The following is a 20,919-nucleotide window of genomic DNA, read 5'->3' on the forward strand; positions in this document are numbered from 1 at the left end:
GATGGGGGTGGGGAGGCTCTGAAGCAGTTTATATTTCTTTCCCGGACTAGGACAGACTCTGATGTTTTTCAGAGTCAGACTCCCAAATCCTCCCTACCCCGAGCTCCTCATCCTCAGAGCTCCCAGGGCCCCTTCTCTTTGAGTTTCCAGAGAAGGTTATCCCTGAAAAAATGCAGAGCATGGAGGGAAAGGGTTTTGAGCTCTGAACCGAGGTACGGGGGTCCTTAGTACAGTGCCTGGCACATAGTAGGCACTCAATAAATGTTTATTGACCGATTGTCATGCAAAGAGTGCTTTGAATCTTAACTTTGACACTTACTTGACCATGGGGAAGTCACTTCTCTAAATCTCAATTTCCTCACCTGTAAAATGGGGGTAATAATGCCTGTAAGGACTTTTCTCACAGAGCCTCGGTGGAGATCAAATGAAATAATATATACAAAACAATTTGCAAATTTTAACATGCCAAATACATGCCAGCCTTATAAATGATCATCCTCACCATCTAGCCCAGCAGAAATTTGGCCTTCGGTGGATTGGTATCACATTTTCCAAAACTTTCAGGGCAAAGGTCATATGGGTCCATCCCCCAAATTTCCAGCATATATCCTTTATTTTTGCCTTTCTTTGTAGACCCAGAGCTTAGCACAGTGCATAACATATAGTAGGTGCTCTGGAATAAGCTTTCCCCAGAGACATATTCCTCTTTCTGCTTCCATTTCTGAGGCCTCTCCCTAGTTCCTTGAACTCCTACCCCAAATCTTAGAGACTTAGGGAGGCCCCTTCTTCTAGCATAGAGGTCCATTTCTAGTTACCAATGAATGTAGGTGGGGAAAAATTGAATCTTTTCACTAATCCCTAACTGAAATTTGGCATTTCCTCCAATTATTTAAAAAATATATGTATTCTGAGAAAAGATCCTCCAGACTGATAAAGATATCCACCCCCCTTAAAAAAAAATGAATTCTTGGCCTAGTGGTCCTGAGAGTGACTTGCTGTTATTGTTGGTCAGTTGTGTCCGACTCTTCATGGCTCCATTTGGGGTTTTCTTGGCAAAGATATTGCAGTGGTTTGCCATACTCCACAGTAATATTCCCTATCTAGATACTGTGATCTGGTTCAACAGCACCATCTCCTGGTGAGCTGTTTCAAGATAGCAAAACCTATACCTGAGAGATAAGACACACTGAGTTGGTGACACTCAGTTCTTATCTGTATGTGAAAGGTTGGGGGGATGGGGTGGGGGTGAGGGGGTGAATATATGGGGAAATGCATGGAAGGAGTCAGAGATGGATACACAGAAAGTCAGTGAGGAAAAGGACTCAGTGCTCTCAGGGATTCCAGTCCCCTTTACAAAGATAAAGGTTTTGACAGATCCAGAAAGTCATAATAATGACTGGGGGATGGGGTGAGGAGGGACAAACTCAAAGGAAGAAAAGTTGGAGTAGAGGAAGCATCTTGAGTCAGTGGGGGTGGAGTGTCATGATGTGAATTTGGGCTCAGACACTGGAAAAAGAGAGGACTAGATATTTCAAGATTGTTAGGAAAATTTAAGTAAATCTTAAAAAGCTCCTTTTTTGGGGCGGGGGAGGTAATTGAGATTAAGTGACTTGCCCAAGGTCACACAGCTAGTAAATATCTGAGGGTGGATTTTAACTCGGGTCCTCCTGACTTCAGGGCAGGTGCTCTATCCACTACGCCACCTAGCCACCTCCCAAACCTTAAAGAGCCATATAAATTTGCCTTGATTTTAATTTGTTTGCCCCCATAGATCTATGGAGTTTCATCCATGTGGGAAACTCTTGATTTGGAAATTCCCTTTACCAATATAGATTTAAGAACTCAGCATGAAGCACACCTATAATCCTTGTTACTGGGGAGGACTGATTGAACAATGGGGTTCTGATCTTCTGGGTACCAAGCATGACACCAGTATGGTAACTCCTTGAGAGCATAGGTCGGGACAGAGGTGGGGACAGAGGGAGTCTCCTAAGAAGGGTCAGATTGGCGCAGGTCAACAACAGAGAAGGTCAAAGCACCCACGACAATCAGGAGTGGGACTGCGCTGTGAGTGGTAACTTTACTCCCAGCCTGATAGAGAAAACCAGTCTCAAAAATAAATAAACCAAAAAGAAAAAAAAAGAAAAATCAACCCTTAAAGATTTAGAGATTTGTTTGGGGGCACTAAACAAGTTGAGTGATTTGTGCATGGTGCTTCAGAGGCAGAATTTGAACGCAGGTCTTCCCGATTCCAAAACCAGCTCTTTATCTGCTATGCTATGCTGCCTTTCTGAGTAGCTATTAATATTTTGATTATCTAATCAAAAAGGCTGTAAACTAAAAGGGACAGAGAAGACTGTCTATTTATATCTCCAAGCTCAATACCATAGAGAATAGCTACAATGTGGGAAGAAGGGGAGAGGGGGATGGAATAAACATTTATATAGTGCCTACTCTGTGCCAGGCACTGTGCTAAGCACTTTTTTTTTTTTTAACAAATATTGTCTTGCTTGATCTTCGCAACAACCTTATGAGGTAGGTGCTACTATTATCCCCATTTTATAGCTGGGAAAACTGAAGTTCAGTGACTTGCCCACAGTCTCACAGTTAGCAAATGTCTGAAGCTGGATTTGAACTTAGGTCCCTCTGACTCCAGGCCTAGTGTTCTATCCACTATGCTATCTAGCTATCTCAGATAAGAACAGTAGTTAAGACACCCAGAAGTTCACAAGATGAAATCCGAGAAAGGAGCCAGGAGTAAAACCTTTGGTCTCAAATGTCTAAACAGAATTTTCTAAAGGTTAGACCACAAGCAAGATGAGTGAGGGGTCCTAAAACAAGAAAGGTAAGTTTGATCTCTTAGGTATCACTCAGTTATGGTGGGACATAACCTATGACTGGTACGGCTCTGGATGGGTTTACCACATACAAAAGAGTTAAAAGTAGGATGGAAAGAGCATTGTAAAGGGGAAAACATGATGGATAATGTTTGGGTGAAAGTTAATGGTGGAGAAATAGAAATTATTTTTGTCATTGGATTATACTACAGACCACTTGTACAGAACGAGAATATAGATGAGGAGTTTGGGAAACAGATGAGAAGCCTAAAACAAATGGGGCACTTGAAGGAGAACTTCAACTATCCTGCATTTGTTTCATTCTCTCTCTCTCTCTCTCTCTCACTCTTGCTCTCGCTCTAATAACTTCCTGACTTTCATCTTTCAAAAGGTTGAGGAACTGACAAGGGGAAATTCTATTTTGGATTTGTTTCTCACTAATAGTGAAGGTAGAAATGGTGGGAATTCTAGAGGGAAGTGAGTACTCCTTCCTTGAGCCTATGATAGAGGAGACAAAACCTAGACAGAATCCTAAATAAGCCTTAGATTTGGGGAAATCAGATTTCAAAGCATTCAGAGGAAGGCTAGGTAGGATCACATGGGTCAACATTCTTTTGGGGAAGTCAGCTCAGGAGAGATTGGATATACTCAAGGATGAAATCCTGAAAACATAAAGGGAAACAATTCCAGTGAGGAGGAAAAATGGGATTTGTCCAAAGATAATTATGAGAATGGGGCAGCTAAGTGGTACAGTGGATAGAGCACTGGGCCTGGAGTCAAGAAGATTCATCTTTGTGATTCAAATACAGTCTCATACACTTACTAGTTGTGTGACCCTGAGCAAGTCACTTAACCTTGTTTGCCTCAGTTTCCCCATCTGTAAAATGAGCTAGAGAATGAAATGGCAAACCACTCTAGTATCTTTGCCAAGAGAACCTCAGAAGGGGTCATGAGGAATTGAAGACGACTGAACAACAACAAATTATGAGACACAAAAGGAACTCATCATCCAATTTAGATTTTTAAAAAATTCACAGAAAATGGAAGCAAGGTCAGGTAATGAGGGATTAATATAAGAATGTAGCAAAGTCATATAAAAATAGTGTCAGGAGTGTGAAAGTTTAGAATGAGCTAAGACTGATTAGGAAAGCTAAGGACAACAATAATTTTTTTTATTAAAGCTAATAGGGAGAAAAAGAAGGACCAAAGAACCTTGGAGTACATGAAATGGGATAGTAACAACTGACAACGGAAAGAAGGCCGAGTTGTTTAGTTATTTTGCTTCTGTTTTCTCTGCCAAGGGGAATGACCTTTGCACTGGAAATGCAAATGGAACAAAAATGGGTAGGGATAAATGAAAAAACTCTTACACTTAGGTATAAAAAAATTCAATTTCACAAATGCAAGATAGGGGAGGCATGATTACACACAACAGCTTGCTTGAAAAAGATCTGGGTGTCTTAACTGACTGCAAGTTCAATATGAGTCAGCAGTGTGTCGTGACAAGAGAAAAACTAATGTGAAAAGAAAAAAGAAAGTATATAGGTATATAGGTTGTTATTGTAACAACCTATATACCTATACTATATTGAGTGTTTTCAGTTCGTAAGCCCAGTGCATTAGTAAGCAGAAGAAAGTGTTAATAAATATGATAGTTTTAAAAAACATTACTATTCCAAAAATATTAAAAACAAAAAACAAAATAAACAAACAAAAAATTGTGAACTCAGGCTACTCTGAAAGGAATAGCTTCTGGGGGGTTGGGGGAAGGAGGAGATAATCTCACAATACCCTGTTCCCATCAGACCTCATCTTTAGTATTGCATTCATTTCTGGGTACCATAATTTAAGAATTACATTGATTAATATGGAGAGTATCCAGGGGAGGGCAACTAACATGATGAGGAGTCATAAGAATTTCTGGTTAAGGACATAAGCATGTTAGGGGGTACAAGAGAGCTGTCTTCAAGTATTTGAAGGGCAATCATGTGTTAGAGAGATTTGGCTTGTTCTCTTTGACCCTAGAGCAGGAGTGGGGAACCTATGGCCTCAAGGCCACATGTGGCCCTCTAGGTCCTTGAGTTCGGCCCTTTGAATCCAAACGGAAAGACTTGAGGACCTAGAGGGCCACATGTGGCCTCGAGGCCACAGGTTCCCCACCCCTGCCCTAGAGGATAGATCCAGGATCAATAGGTGGGAATTTAGGCTTACTGTCAGAAAAAACTTCTTGCTTTGAGAAGTGGTGGGTTTCCCCTCCTTGGAGTGCTTCAAGAAAAATCTGCATGGGTCTTTGAGATGTATATTATAAAGGGAATTCCTTTGTGTTTAATTTGAACTAGATGGTTACTGAAGTCTCTTTCAACTCTCCAATTCCATGATTTTGTGATTGCTATGGGGACAGAGGACAGGGTGGGGTGCAGTGCTCACCTTAATCTCTTCAGCCTCAGAAAATGTGTCTGTTTCCTCCTCTGTGGGCATCTCGAGGTCAGACTCCTCAGAAGCGATGGGCACCTGCACTGTCAAGTATGGGTTGTTGATGAAGTTCATGTGGTCAAGTTCAATACTAGTTGGTGGGCATTCCACCACATCAATGTGGTTCAGGATGTGGTTGTCCTTCTTTAACTCTTCCTCTTCCTCTTGCTGCTGCTGCTGCTGCTTCTTCTCTTCGTCTCCACCTTCCCCCTCCTCAGCCTTCTCAGGTCCCTGCTTCATGTCCCCAGGAGCCAGGATCTGACCGTGTAAGAGGGCCAGGGAGAAGGCCTTAGCATAATCAATGCCCCAGGAGATGCGACCGATGGCGATTTGAAGGTTGTTCATCTCGCCATCGTCGTCTGAGGCTGCCAGGCTGTCAGCACTGAAGGAGCTCAGGAGCAGGGCAAGGAACAGATTCAGGACCTGGAGGGAAGGGAAACTGTGACTGAGCTCATTCAGGGCCAGTGCGTGCCCTCTAGCAGGGACCCTACCATCCCTCGGCAACTCTGTGCCCCCTCCACATCTGTGTCTGAGGCAGGGAAAGACTGGCAGAACCAATGCCCACCTCCCAAACCAGGGAATAGGGATTGATGAGCAGTCACTTCTTTTTCTCACCCACATGGGAGGAGGAGATGCAGGACAGCAGGTCACCCAGGACCTGTCTAGGAAGAGACCAACCAGGCCTTTTTCCAGTTTGGACTTGTAAAGAGGAACTTGACAGGCAAGGTGTTATGTGGGTGCAGGTGGAACACATCATGGAGACATGGTGATGGGGAGTAGCACTCCTTCTTTCCCTTGTTTTGAGGATTCTAGATCCATCTATCCCCTCAGCATCTTTAGCAGGCCCACCTCCAGTTAATCCTTCTCCCCCCTTTATTTTTTTATTTTAGGATTCAACCAATCAAATATTTAAACATCTTATAATAAAGAGCCAAAATATATTTACAAAGAAAAAATAAAAATAAGTTTTCACAATGGTTAGCCTACTGAAAATGCATCATTATCTTATTTATAATGTTACATATATTGAATTGAAATGGAATTTATATGATAACTTACATTTTTAAAAATTTCCTCCTTTAAACATGCCTAGATATACCTGAGAGAGGCAGAGTCACACAATGAATAGAAAACTAGATCTGGAGTCAGGAAAACTGAGTATTTACAAGCTGTGTTAACATGGCAACTATCTAAGACTACAAGTTACAAAAGGTTTGAGAGTTTCCACTAGCATTGGAAGTGGACACCATCAGAAATCCTTGATATATAGACATACATTTCCCTTATAATACTACTACAAGTAGTAAGTAGCGCTTTGTTCAGTCCTTTCAATCGTATCTGACTCTTCGTGACCCCATTTGGGATTTTTTTGGCAAAGATATAAGAGTGATTTGCTATTTCCTTCTCCAGGTAATTTTATAGATGAGGAAACTGAGGCAGACAGGGTTAAGTGACTTGGCCAGGATCACACAGCTAGTAAGTGTCTGAGGCCAGATTTGAACTAAGAAGGTGAGTCTTCCTGACTCCAAAAGACTCACAATGGAAAATGCTATCCACATCCAGAGAAAGAACTATGGAGTCTGAATGCTAATGGGAGCATACTATTTGCTCTCCTTTTCTTTTGTTATTTTATTTTGTTTCTTCTTTTTTGTGGTTCCTCCCATTAGTTTTAATTCTTCTTTACATCATGACTAATATGAAAATATGCTTAATATGAATGTATAAGTAAAGCCTATATCAGATTGCACTCCATCTTGGGGAGGAAGGAGGGGGAGGAAGGAGGGAAAGGAGGGGAAGAAAATTTAAAACTCAAAATCTTATGGAAGTGAATGTTGAAAACTAAAAGTAAATAAATAAATTATAAAAAAAAAGAAGGGGCAGATAGGTGGTACAGCGGGTAGAGCACCAGCCCTGGATTCAGGAGGACCTGAGTTCAAATCTGGCCTCAGATATGTAACACGCACTAGCTGTGTGACCCTGGGCAAGTCACTTAACCCCATTGCCTAGCCCTGCCCCCCCCAAAAATGAGTCTTCTTGACTCCAAGCCTGACACTATCCACTGCGCCACCTAGCTGCCCCAGTAAGTTGCGCTAGTCATCCACCTATAATTTTGCAAAGCGTTTTCCTCATAACTATCCTGTGAGGAAAGGAGTAATAAAAATAATAGTAAGCTTTTACATAGTGCTTAAAGGTCTGCAAAGTGCTTTACAAATTTTTCCTTATTTTATCCTTAAAATGACCCTGGGACCTCATTAAATGACCTCATTATTTTACAGATGAAGAAAATGAGGCAGCAGAGACAGATTTAGAGACTTTCTCAGGGTCACATAGCTAGTTAGTATCTGGGGTGGGATTTGAACTCTGATCTTTCATGCCCAATGTTCTATCTCCTAAGCTACCTAGCTGCCTCTTTACTAGTAACAAGTACTATTAGAGATTGGGTTAGATTTCATTAGCAAAGGGAATTCCTGAATAAGAAAACTCCACAGAGCGCCTTCTTTACAATTTAGAGAGTCTCCTAGAACACAGGGGGGTTATATGACTTGCCCAGGGTCCTCTAGCCAGTTTGTATCCCAGGTGGGATTTGAAGCCAGCTCTCCATCCACTATTCCATCCTGCTTCTTATAGAAGTGTCATTATACCCTTCATAACAAAATGAGGCAACTTAGGCTCAGCGAGTTGAAAGCAATTTGTCTAAGGTTGCATAGATTGCAAATGTCACAGCTGAGATTCGAACCCAGGAGTCCTGACTACAAGCCCAACACTCTTTCCACGAGATTGTGCTGCTTTCTAAAAGAAATAGAATCATTCTGTGACCCTAACATCTCCAACAGCACCTGTTGTATTTGTCTCCTGTCTTCCCTGGCTCCATTTCTAGGATGGGTGGTCTCCATTTCCTCACTCCTAATAAAAGAGAATAAATCCTGAAGTTCCGGCTCTGTTTGCCAACATTCTACTCCGACTGTACTCTAGAAGACTGCCAACCTCCTCCGCTTGGCTAAATCTGATTCTTACTCTCTTTTTCACCCCTGGTGTGTTTGGTACTACTGACCATTTCCTATTCCTTCTGAAATCTCCTTTTTGCCCCCCTGTCAATTCATGTTCTAGGAAACCATGCTTTCTTGATGTTCCTCCTACCTCCCTAACCTTATCTATTCTTTGTCTCATTCACTGACTCCTCTACTGATGTGGCTTCATGGGTTTAATCTTATAGCATCAGTTTTTAAAAAGGATGGATCTCAGGAGATGTCTATTAATGGGGGTTGGCTTAACAAGTTGGGGTATATGATTGTGATGGAATACTATTGTGGTATAAGAAATGATGAGCAGGATGATCTCAGAAAAACCTGGAAAGACTTACATGAACTGATGCAAAGTGAAATGAGAACCAGGAGAAGATTGTGCACAGTAACAGAAATATTGTAAGATGATCAACTGTGAATGACAGCTATTCTCAGCAATACAATGATCCAAGACAACTCTGAAGGACTTATGATGAAAAATCCTATCCCTCCCTAGAGGAAGAACTAATGGAGTCTGAATAGTGACACTTTTTTAACTTTATTTTTCTTGGGTGTTTTTTTTTGGCCTATGTTTTCTTTTACAACATGACTAATATGGAAATTTGTTTTGCATGACTACACATGTATAACCTAGATCAAATTGCATGCCTTCTCAATAAGGGGGGTGGGGAGGAAGGGAGAGAATTTGGAACTCAAAACTTCAAAAATGAATGTTAAAAATTATTTTTACATGTAATTTGGGGAAAATAAAATACTAAATAAAGAAAAAGAAAGGATGGATCTCAGAAATGAACATTTCAAAATGTCTCATGCAAAATCACAGTTGAAGACATTGTCCATTATGCTGATAACTGTCCTTATGGAAGTTTCCATGGGATAAATTCCTTCTTGAATTCAGGGTCAGAAACCCCCAAATGGCAAGTGGTTAAAGGATATGAAGAGGCAGTTCTCTCAAAGGAAGACTTTCAAGCTATCAATAGTCACATGAAAAAATCCTCTAAATCACTAGTAATTAGAGAAATGCAAATTAAAGCAACTCTAAGGTTCTACTTCATAGCCCTCAGATGGGCAAACATGACAAAAAAAGGAAAATGACAAGTGCTGCAGGGGCTGCAGGAAAACAGCCATATTAATGCATTGTTGGAGGAGCCGTGAATTGGTCTTGCTATTTTGTAGAACAATTTGGAACTATGTCTCCAAAGTCAATTAACAATGTATACCCTTTAATCTAGCTATGGCACTCCTGGAGTAGCGAGGTGGCACCGTGGATAGATTGCTGGACCTGAAATCAGGAAGACGTGAGATCAAATTTGATCTGAGACATTTACTAGCTGTGTGACCCTGAGCAAGTCATTTAACCCTGTTTGCCTCAGTTCCCTCATCTGTAAAATGAGTTGGTTAAGGAAATGGCAAACCACTAAAACAACAACAAAATGCCACTCCTAGAATGGTACCACAAAGAGATCAAAGAAAGAAGAAAGGGACTCACATATAAAAAAAAATATAACGGTACTTTCAGTAGTAGGAGAAAACTAGAAACTGAAGAAATGTCTAAACTCAGGAATGGCTGAACAAATTATGGTGTATGAATGTAATGAAATACTAATGTGCCATAAGAAATAATGAAAGGTGAAAACTAAAAACAAATAAATTAATAAAATCTGGAAAAAAAAGAAATAATGAAAGGAACAATTTCAGAGGAACTTGGGAAGTATGAACTGATACAGAATGAAAAGAGCAGGAGAACAATTTATACAGTAACAAGCAACATTGTAAAGACAAAGAATTATGATAGACTCAAGAACTCTGACCAATATATGATTCCAAGCAACAATGAAGAAGGCTGCCCGACTCCTGACAGAAGGATGATGCACTCAGGGTGTAGAATGAGACACAGATTTTTAGAAATGGTCAGTGTGGGAATTTGTCATAATTGATTATGCATATTTATTACAAGAGTTTCCTTTTCCTTTTTTTCTTTTAAATGGAGGTGGGCGGGCGGGAGGCATAGCAAATAAATGCTTGTTAATTGAAATGATAAATTAAATTTTAAAATGAATTTAAGGATAGGAAAATGCTAACTCATTCCGTCAGATCTACTTATGGTTCCATTGAGTCAGGGGACTTGGGTTCTAATCTTGGATTTGCCACCAGCTAGTCACAAAGCTGTGTGTGTGATTTGCCCTTTGTTCTCAAAGAGGACCATGACATCAGGAAGATGATGCTGTGACTTGCAAATGAATTGGATTACAGTGAGAGAGGGCTGTGCAAAGTCACCAGCCTCATTTTCTTCTCCAGAGCCATCTGGGTCCAGTGGCCAGATATGGATCAGGACAATTGGAGATGGCCCAGCAGTCACAAGCTTTGTGACCTTAGACAAGTCACCTTCCCTGCCCAGTGGTCAGATTTCCCTTCTCTGAAATTAGGAGGTTGGTCTAGATGGTCTCTCCCTTCTAGCTGTAACATTCTGCGATCCTATGACCAGACAATGAGAAATAAATAAATAAACCCCAAATTTTCCCTTTTTGTCTTGGCTGCCAGGATGCTCAGAGCTAACATTCCATATCCAGCTGTGGCAACAAAGAGTTATTATTTCATGTTCAGCTGTGGCAATGAACTCATCCCAGGTGTCTGGTAACATCTATTTCCCCTATTCCTTTTAGTTGTTTTGTGTTCTGTTTTTGTTTTAGGAGTCAGAGTGGTATAGTGGAAAGAATGTTAGATTTAGTGTTAGAGGATATGTTTGATTTAGTACTGAAAAGGGACCTTAGAGGTAAATGGGTCTAGTCCCTTCATTTTATAGATGTGGAAACTGAGGCAAACAGATGTTAAATCTTGTCCAGGGTCACATAGCTAGTAAGTGTCTGGGGCAAGATCTGAGCCTCAGTCTTCCTAATTTTAAGTCTGATACCCTATCCATAATTCTATGCAGCCTTTCTCATTTCAGGTTACTTCCCCCAACCTCCTTTTAAGGACCCTAACATCTGTAGCCAATACCCTCTGGTGGAAGATTCCTTATTCACACCTCCCTCTTTCCTTACCCCTCTACCATTTCTTGGGGGTGTGTAAGAGCACTACCACAGATTACCTGACTGAAGCTAGAGCTTCAGGGAGGCAGTGGATGAGATTGGTGCTGACAGTTAAGGTTTAGGTGAAAGCCTGTATGGCAGTGGATAAGGAGCTGTCCTTGAAGCCAGGAAGACCTGGGTTCAAGTCTCACCTCTGACACAACTGGTTGTGCGGCCTTGGGCAAGTCAACCTCTCAATATTCTAGGTCAGTAGAGGCAGCTAGGTGGTGCAGTGGATAGAGCACTGGCCCTGGAATCAGGAGGACCTGAGTTCAAATCTGGCCTCAGACACATACCAGTTGTGTGACCCCGGGCAAGTCACTTAACTCTGCCTCAGGTTTTTCATTTATAAAATGAGCTGGAGAAGGAAGTGGTAAATCGTTCCAGTATCTTTGCCAAGAAAACTCCAAAAGGAGTCACGAAGTGTCTGACAAAACTGAATAATAACAAAAGCACATGAAGGGGGCAAGTACTCTGGTGGGCTAAATGTAACCAGCACCACCACTCACCACCTACATACCCTTTAGAGCATCCTTGAAGTTTACTAAATAAGTTTTCATCTGGGTACATAGATCGAGGCTGGTAGGTGTGGTATACAATATCTGTTTCGTCTTGAGCCCTGAACTCCCTAGGTATGATCCTGTTACAACATGTCCCAGGATGACCCTCCTATTATGCCCTGACCCAGACCCTCTGCTTTACCTAAGTCAGTTTGTTAACTCTGCCCTGAATCCATCTGTATCTTTGTTTCGTTCATTCCCATACTTGGAAGGCTTTCCTCCCATACTTTCCTCCTTGCCAATTCCTAACTAAACAGCATTTCCTCTTCAAAAGACCTGGGGTTGTTTCTGTTTGTTTTCAGCAAACTGAAATCTTACTATGTGTCAACAGTGTGATCTAGTAGCAAAACAAAACACAAAACTAAGTCAGTTTCAGGCTGCATTAAGAAGAATAGCGTCCAGGCTAAGGTGGTGACGGACCTGCTACATGCTGATCAGAATGTTATGTTCCGGTGTGAGAAGCCATATGTTAAGAAGGACGTTGATAAGCTTGAGGTCATGCAGAGAGGGGAAACCTAGATGGCAAAGGTCATGAGCCTGGGCCATGTGGGGATCAGCTGAAAGAAACAGAGATGGTTAGCCTACACAAGAGGAGTAGGCAGGGCACAAGCGAACTTCAAGTATTTAAAAGGCTGTCACGGGGAAGAAGATTTTAGATTTATTTTGCTTTTCCCTATATGGCAGAGCTAGGAGCACTGGGCTATAAGGAGACAGATTTAGCTGGGCTCAGTTTCTGGTAGGAATCTCCCTCTGGATCCCTCTGTGACTGGACAAGTTGACTGTGTCATCCCTTTTGCGCCTTCACCTTGTCTCTGTCCTTCCTCGCCCCTGGCTTTTCCCCTCTACTGCCCTGTCCTTTTTGTCTCTGTCCCATCCTTCCCTATCCCCTGCCCCTTGTCTCCTCCCCCTTCTCTATCTGTCTCTTGTCTCTATCCCAATCCTTTTCTGACCTCAGTTCCTTGTCTCTGCCCCTATCTTTCCCTGCCCCTTCTCTTTGTCCCTTTCCCTCCTTGCCCCTGCCTCTTGTCTCTACTCCCCTCCCCCCTGCCTCTGTCCCATGACTCTACCCCATCCTTCATTGCCCCTTGTCCCTGCCCCATCCTTTCTTGGCCCTAGTCCCTGTCCCTCCCCTCCCCTGCCCCTGTTCTCTGCCTCTGTCTTTCCCTGCCCCTCTCCCTTGATGTCTTTGTTCCTATGGAGCAGGCAAAATCAGGGCTCCCAGCTGTCAAGAAGGGGAGAGCAGGGGGCTGGGGTGGGGGGTGGAGTGGCCACCAGTTGCCAGAAGCACATATGAGATGGGAATTAGCTGCTCTCTGGGTCATCAGGGTTTGCGCACGGCTCCTGCCTTGGTACAGAAATAGCTGCTTCAGTCAGGGTAGGGTGTGTGTGTGTGTGTGTGTGTGTGTAGCAGGTTGGGGGTGGGTGAGTAAAGTGTGATTGAAAAGAATTGCTCTCACACTGGGGGCTGCTGTAGAGCCAGGGACAGGGCTGGGTTACTGTGTCACTCTGAATTACTTCCTCTCCTTCTCCCATAATAACCCAAAGGAAATGACAGTAGACACAGAGAAGGGGAAGTTGGGGGGGGCACCAGGTCCCTACGGCTGCCGGCATATTTCCCTCCAGACACACACCTGTTCCCCACCCCCTCCTGGAGAGATGACCCATCCTGGAGAAAGGGTGGGGGATGGGGGGCACAGTAGCTCAGTCATCACAATGCCTCTGTCCTGCCCTTCAGTGTATGAGACTCCTGAACTGAAGAGCTCAAACACAAGGGGACTGTGAGAGCACTGGCATAGGGAGGTGTGTTTTTGAGAGTTCCCTGAACACTTAGACCAGACAGAATTACCACTCCTGCCAATATATCTCCTTCCTGCCCTGATACACATAAAATGCATGCATGTACACACTCACAGTGCATATTGGATCCCCCCAAGCTATTCCTTTTGTGCAGGTACTGTTTTTCATTTTGCTTAGTCCCCAGCACAGTACCTTGTACCTAGTAGGGCACTTGAATGATTGTTGGTTTGGATAAGATTGCATTATATGCATTATGGCCTCCTTCTTTTCCTCTCCTCCAAACAACTCACATTCATAAACGAAGACAAGACACAACCATAGATACAAAAAAAAAATGTGCACAATACTGGTAAAATGGAGAGAATAATAATACCTGCTTCCTGGGTTGTTATAAAGACCAAATGAGATATTTGTTAAGTTATACTTAGCACAGTGCCTGGCACTAGTCCCTGTCCCTCCCCTCCCCTGCCTCTGTTCTCTGCCTCTGTCTTTCCCTGCCCCTCTCCCTTGATGTCTTTGTTCCTATGGAGCAAAGTGCCTGGCACAGAGTAGGTGCTATATAAGTGTTAACTATTATTATCGTGGTTATGTTATTATTATTATGACACACACCAACACACACGCATACATAGATCTAGAACACACAGCGCACCGCTGGTTGGCAAACACTGTGCCCACATAGTGTACCTATTATACAGCTCCTGTATTGCCTGACCCTGATTAATTGACAGGGTAGTGCAGTGAAAATAGCATAGAAATTGAAATCCCTTTGGTGTGACCTTGGACAGTCTCTTAACCTCTGTCAGCCTCAGTTTCCTCAACTGTAAAATGATGGATGTTGGGCTATATCACAGAACTTGAGAGCTGGAAGGGACCTCAGCAGAAATCTAATTTAATCCATTTTTGTTCTGTCATTTTCAGTCGTGTCACTCTTCATGACCCCATTTAGGATTTTATTGGCAAAAATACTGGACTGGTTTGCCATTTCCTTCTCCAACTCATTTTACAGATGAGGAAAGTGAGGCAGACAGGGTTAAGTGACTTGGTCAGGATCACACAACTAGTATATATCTGAGGCCAGATTTGAACTCATGAAGATGAGTGACTATTCCTGACTCTAGGCCCTGCACTCTCACTGCACCACCTCGCTGCCCTAATTCAATCCATATAAGAATGGGATCCCTGCCACAATGTACCCAACAAGTAATCATTCAGTCTCTGCTTGAAAGTCTCCAGGGAGGAAGGGCCCACCACTTCCAGAAGCAGCCCATTCAACTTCTGATCTGCAAAAAATTGTGTTAAAATTTTCCTTGCCTTCTAGGCTAAAATTTCCTCTTTGTAATTTCCAAACCCCATTGGTGCCGTCCCTTGGGGCCAAACTGAAGACATTTACTCATTTGTTCACCATGACAGCCCTTCCAGTGCTTTAAGGCAGCTCTTGCACACATTCCCCTTGAGTCTTTTCTCTGCATTAAACATGCCCAATTCTTTTTTTGGGGACTAGGCAATGGGGTTAAGTGACTTGCCCAGGGTCACGCAGCTAGTAAGTGTTATGTGTCTGAGGCCGGATTTGAACTCAGGTCCTCCTGAATCCAGGGCTGGTGCTCTATCCACTGTGCCACCTAGCTGCCCCTACATGCCCAATTCTTTCAACTGGTCTCTGGTGAGATCAGACTATCTCTGTCAACTCTCTTTCAGTCCTACATCCTATGATTCTATGAAGAACAACATATACACTCAGACATGTGTTCTGACAAATAGAGGCACAAATATACACACTGCCCAGCATGGTACAGTGGAAAGAGGACTGCCTCTGGAATCAGAGGAACTGGGTTTGAATCTTACTTCAGAAGCTTACTCTCTCTATGATTATGGGGAAATCACAACCTCTCTGGGGTTCTGTTTTCTCATCCATAAAATGAGGGGGTTGGACTAGATGACCTTTGAGCCCTCTTCCTGCTCTATAGATCTGTGAATCCATCCTTATTCGTACCCTAACCCTCCTGGTACAGCAACGTTGGAGTCTGGGAAAATCTGCCTTCAAGTACTGCTTCAGATATTGTGTGTGTGAGACTCTGGGGTAAGTCACAGGTAAGTGCCCTCAAGCAACTCTGTAATGCTATAAATTGCAGAACAGTTGCTGATTTGCATTGACAGAAGCAGTTTCCTTATTGGGAGTTCCCTGAATCCAAGAAATTACAGATCCAGATAATACAAACCCCCAAAATCTTCACTTCAAACACTCTTCTTTCTGGGAATGGAATGACGACATAGACTGAAAGAGGGAGCAGAGAGCAGAGTTCCCAAGGTCTTGGAGGAGAGGTCAAAGCTTGCATCTGCTCCCAGAGTCTCTCCTCAACAATAATAATGATAATAATAATATTAATAATGATAATAACCAACACAAAGTGCTTACTGTGTGCCAGGTACTGGTCAAAGCACTTTACAATTATTACCTCTCTTGATCTTCCCAACAACACTGGGAGGTAAGTGCTATTATTATCTCCATTTTACTGATGAGGAAACTTAGTCAAACGGGTAGAGTGACTTGTCCAGGGTCACATAGTAAGTATCTGGGGTCATTTTTGAACTCGAGTCCTCGTGACTCCAGGACTAGCACTCTATCCACTATAGCCTAGTTGCTCTGATAGTTTAGTCAGAGATTGCTAGAGACTGGAGGTGAGGCATAGGATAGGGTTGGACTGAGAACTAGAAAGACTTGAGTTCAAATTCTGCCTCAAACACTTACTTGGCCTTATCTCAGCCTTCATTTCCTCATCTTTAAAATGGGGATAATAATTATACCTGCTTCATAGGGTTATTGTGAAGATTAAATGAAATAATCTATAAAAATAAGCGCTATGTAAGGTCTAGCTATTGTTGTTGTGAGAGCCCTCTTTCTCTTTCCCCTTCCCCCCCTTCCATAGCACAAACACTGGTTAAATTTCTTTCTCTATACTCCTTTCAAGGTATTGCCTGTCTTCTAGAACCAACCTAAAGGTTTCTGTTTCCTCTTGCCTTTAGGGGCCTGGTCTCTCCTCCTCTCTCCTTTCCTTTTCCCCCATTGGTACCTCCTTCTCCCTCTCCCCACCCAGAGATCAGCATTTGTAAGGCATTTGAAAGATGCTGACCCAGCAACCCAAGAATTTCACACATGTGGAATGAGCCCCTCCACCACCACCATCACAGAAGGCCAGCTGGGCATTCAGCACGTGGCAAGGCACAGCAGACAGCAGGAGTTGGGTGCCCTACTTTTCTGCACGGGGCTAGTACCCAAATGTGTCTGTCTGCTGTGCTAGGTTGTTGGGAACTCCCAGTGGGGTGGCAGGGGTGAGTGTTGTGCCATTACTCTGAGCAAAGGATGCCTCCGAGGTTGGGAGGGAGAAATCTCCCCTCCACGTGTCACCAATTAAATATTGGTTAGCTGGACTGTGCCCCAACCCTCACCGTATTCCCTTCCCTCTTCCAACCATCCTCTGCTCCCTCTCCCAAACAACCCCACATACCAAACCCTGACTCATAGGGAACAGATGGAGCTTGGTATTGGGGGAGGGAAGAGAGAGATTCATTTTGACCCATTTCCAGGTTGTCATTGGGATAAGGGGGTGAGGGAAACTGGGAGGATGAGGATGTGTTTGACAAGAGGCAGCACAACATAGCAAAAGGAACTCTGGACTGGGAGTCAGGAGACTTGGATTTCAACCACTTAACAAGTCATATTTTCCTCAAATTCTCATTCTTTCCCATTAAATGAGCCAAGCTGAACTAGATAGATGATCACTAAAGTCCTTTCCACCTCTAATAGTCTATGATCTATGGGAATTAGGACCTGGGGGCTCTTCTCTCCTTCCCTTTCTCCTTTACTCACCACAAGGTTCCCGATGACCATAACCATGAGAAAGACGGTGAGGCACATGGGCTGACCGGCCACCTCCATACAATCCCACATGGTTTCAATCCACTCGCCACACAGGATGCGAAAAACAATGAGGAAGGAGTGGAAGAAGTCATGCATGTGCCAGCGTGGCAGGGTGCAGCTGGAATTAATCTTACACACGCAGTCCTTGTAGCTCTTCCCAAAGAGTTGCATGCCCACCACAGCGAAGATAAAGACGATGATGGCCAACACCAGCGTCAGGTTTCCCAAGGCCCCCACTGAGTTGCCAATGATCTTGATGAGCATATTCAATGTGGGCCAGGACTTGGCCAGTTTGAAGACTCTCATCTGGGGATAAGGAATGAATTAATGAAAATATAATGGATGAACCTCTTTTATTAAGATGTTCTCCAGGGCAGCTAGATGGCACAGTGGGTAGAGCACTGGCCCTGAAGTCAGGAAGATCTGAGTTCAAATCTGGCCCCCAACCAAACACTTGACACTTACTAGCTGTGTGACCTTGGGCAAGCCACTTAACCCCAATTGCCTAAAAATAAAAAAAATAAAAAAAAGATGTTCTCCCATCTTGAGCTGTAGGGGAGAAATATGGCCATCTTTGATGAACTCCTACTTTGATGGAGCACATGCCCTTCTTGCCTATGGGAAACCATCTGTCCCTATTCTTGGGGAGTTCCTATCCTGATAGGAATGGGAAAGAGTATCAAGATGCGGTGAGGGTAGGGTCAAAAGGATTTTAGTTCAAGTTCTGCTATTAACCAGTTATCATAGGATTTAAAGCTGGATTGGACCATAAAGATAATTTAATCCAGTCCCCTTATTTTATGGCTAAGGAAACTGAGGTCCAAAGAGATTGAATGAGTTACCAAGTTTGTTGTTGCTCATCATTTCAGTTGCGTCCTATTCTTTGTGATCCCTTCTGGGGTTTTCTTGGCAGAGATACTGGAGTGGTTTGCCACCTCCTTCTCCAGCTTATTTTACAGATGAGGAAATTGAGGCAAATGAGATTAAGTGACTTGACCAGGGTCACACAGCTAGTAAGTGTCTGAGGCTGGATTTGAATTTAGGAAGATGAATCTTCCTGACTCTTCACCTCCTACCTGCCCATTTCCAAGTTTATACAAGTTCTATGTCCCAAGAATTTGGATTCAAATCTGATGAATCCTTGAGCTCAACATGCTCATAACAGAAATTACCATCTTTCTATTCCAGATTGACCCTGATTCTCCCATTTCTGTCAATGGCACCACTACTCACCCAGGCTTAAATCTCATTGCTGTCCTTAACTCTTCCCTCTCTTTCAAGTCCTATGTCAGTCAGTCAATAAACATTCTTTAAGTGCCTGCTAGGTGCCAGGCACTGTGCTAAATGCTTGGGATATGAAGAAAAGCAAAAGACAGTCTTCGCCCTTGAGGAGTTGATAATCTATGTCCAGTTACCAAGTCCAGTTGATTCTATCTCTGTAATATCACTTTAATCTGTCCCCTTCTTTTTTATTCCCATCGCCACTTCCCTAGAAGATGGCTTGCTAATCAGCTTCTGACTATGATTAGCAGCCTCCCACTGTCTCTTTCTTTTCCAATCTTCCATAATGATACATCTGATCATGTCAGCCCCACACTCAAAACCCTTCCATTTCTCGCAATTGTCTACTAAATAAAGCCAAGACTCCTCAGGTTAACATCACAGACTTTTTTCTAGTCACTTTTTCAATCTTATTTCACATTTCTTTTCTTCATGTGTGCTATACTCTATCCATATTGGATTATTCACTATTACTTGGGAGTCTGTGTAGACATAGAGATGGGACAATGCACCTCCCATCTTTATTGTCTTTACTTATACCAATTTCTATTCCAAGAATAGTCTGTTTCTCACTTTTGATATCTTACCCATCCCTTAAGATCCCTCTTAAATGACACCTCTTCCAGAAAGTCTTCCTTGAGCCTCTCTCCTGGTCAGAAATAATCCAGTCTCCAATAAGACTTTGTACTTCTTTGTGGTCATATATACTTACTACATAGTATTGAATATTTGTATCATATGCCCCATGCTAGATTTTAAGTTCTATATGGGCAGGCAGTGTGTTCTAATCATCATTTTATGTTTCCTCGGGCTTAGTACAATGTTGTGCACATTAGACAGCCAAGTGGCACATTGGATAGAGCACTGGAAGTTGTTGTTGTTGAAAACCCCCATTTGGGGTTTTCTTGGCAGAGATACTGGAGTGGTTTGCCATTTTCTTCTTCAGCTCATTTTACAAATGAGGAATCTGGGGCAAATGGGGTTAAATGACTTGCCTAGGGCCACACAGCTAGTAAGCATCTGAGGCCAGATTTAAACTCATGAAATGAGTCTTCCTGATTCCAGGCCAGGCACTCTATCCACTGCACCACCTAGCTGCCCTATTTTAAAAGTTAGAGTGGTTATATGAAAATGATAATGATGAGACAGGGGAGACATTGAACCAGCTCTTGTAGAGTTCATAATCCTACCGGGTGAGACATAATCCCTGCCCTTAGGGAGCTTCTAGTCCAATAAAGGAGACATGATCCCAACATGTGGAATTCGCAGTACAATGGGGGAGACACTGTCCCAAATCTCCGAGGGCTCCCAGCCTGATGTAGGAGACATAGTCCCTGCCTTCAGTGAGCTCTCAGTCCAAGAAAGAAGACATGGTTCCCAACCCTAGGAGTTCCCAGAGTAACAGGGGAGGGGACTGCCAGGCACCCCCAGTCTAGGCACCTACCAAACGGAAAGATCGAAGCACAGAGAGCCCTTGTACATTGGCCAGTCCCAGCTCTACCAGGCTCAAGGTGACAATAAAACTGTCAAAGATGTTCCATCCCTGCTGGAAGTACTCATAGGGATCCATTGCAATCAGCTTCAGCACCATCTCTGCGGTGAAGATACCTGTGAAAACCTGGGGAGAACAATCACTGTTACAACTGCATCCTAATCTCCTCCCCTTCATTCACAGAATGACCCCCTCCCTCCCAAATGCGTAAAATGGGTGCCAGGAATCCCCCTTTAGAGCCTACTCCCTTGGAATTCTCCCCTTATGGCTTCTGAACGTCCATAAGGCATCGAGAAAGGGGGCCTAGGGCTGTCTACAATAGTAACTAACTGATGATGCACTGACCTTGGAATCAGAAAAACCTGAGTTCAAATCCTGCCTCAGACATTTATGAGCTGTGTGACCCTGGACAAGTCACTTAACTTTTGTCTGCCTCAGTTTTCTCAATTGTAAAATGGAAATAGTAGTAG

General features: G+C 43.1%; 1 protein-coding gene across 1 annotated transcript in view; it reads right to left on the reverse strand.

Moving 5' to 3' along the window:
- SCN4A (sodium voltage-gated channel alpha subunit 4) overlaps positions 1–20,919 on the reverse strand; it is a 64,246-nt gene that overhangs the window by 22,583 nt on the left and 20,744 nt on the right. Inside the window, exons 14-16 of the mRNA XM_027872891.1 lie at positions 20,402–20,575; positions 17,626–17,982; positions 5,265–5,732 (exon numbers count right to left, since the gene is read on the reverse strand). Coding sequence (XP_027728692.1) covers positions 5,265–5,732; positions 17,626–17,982; positions 20,402–20,575 — 999 coding nt within the window. The remainder of the gene's footprint in view (positions 1–5,264; positions 5,733–17,625; positions 17,983–20,401; positions 20,576–20,919) is intronic.

The sequence above is a fragment of the Vombatus ursinus genome, unplaced genomic scaffold (assembly GCF_900497805.2).
Source record: "Vombatus ursinus unplaced genomic scaffold, bare-nosed wombat genome assembly UNPS02014801.1, whole genome shotgun sequence".
NCBI lineage: Eukaryota > Metazoa > Chordata > Mammalia > Diprotodontia > Vombatidae > Vombatus > Vombatus ursinus.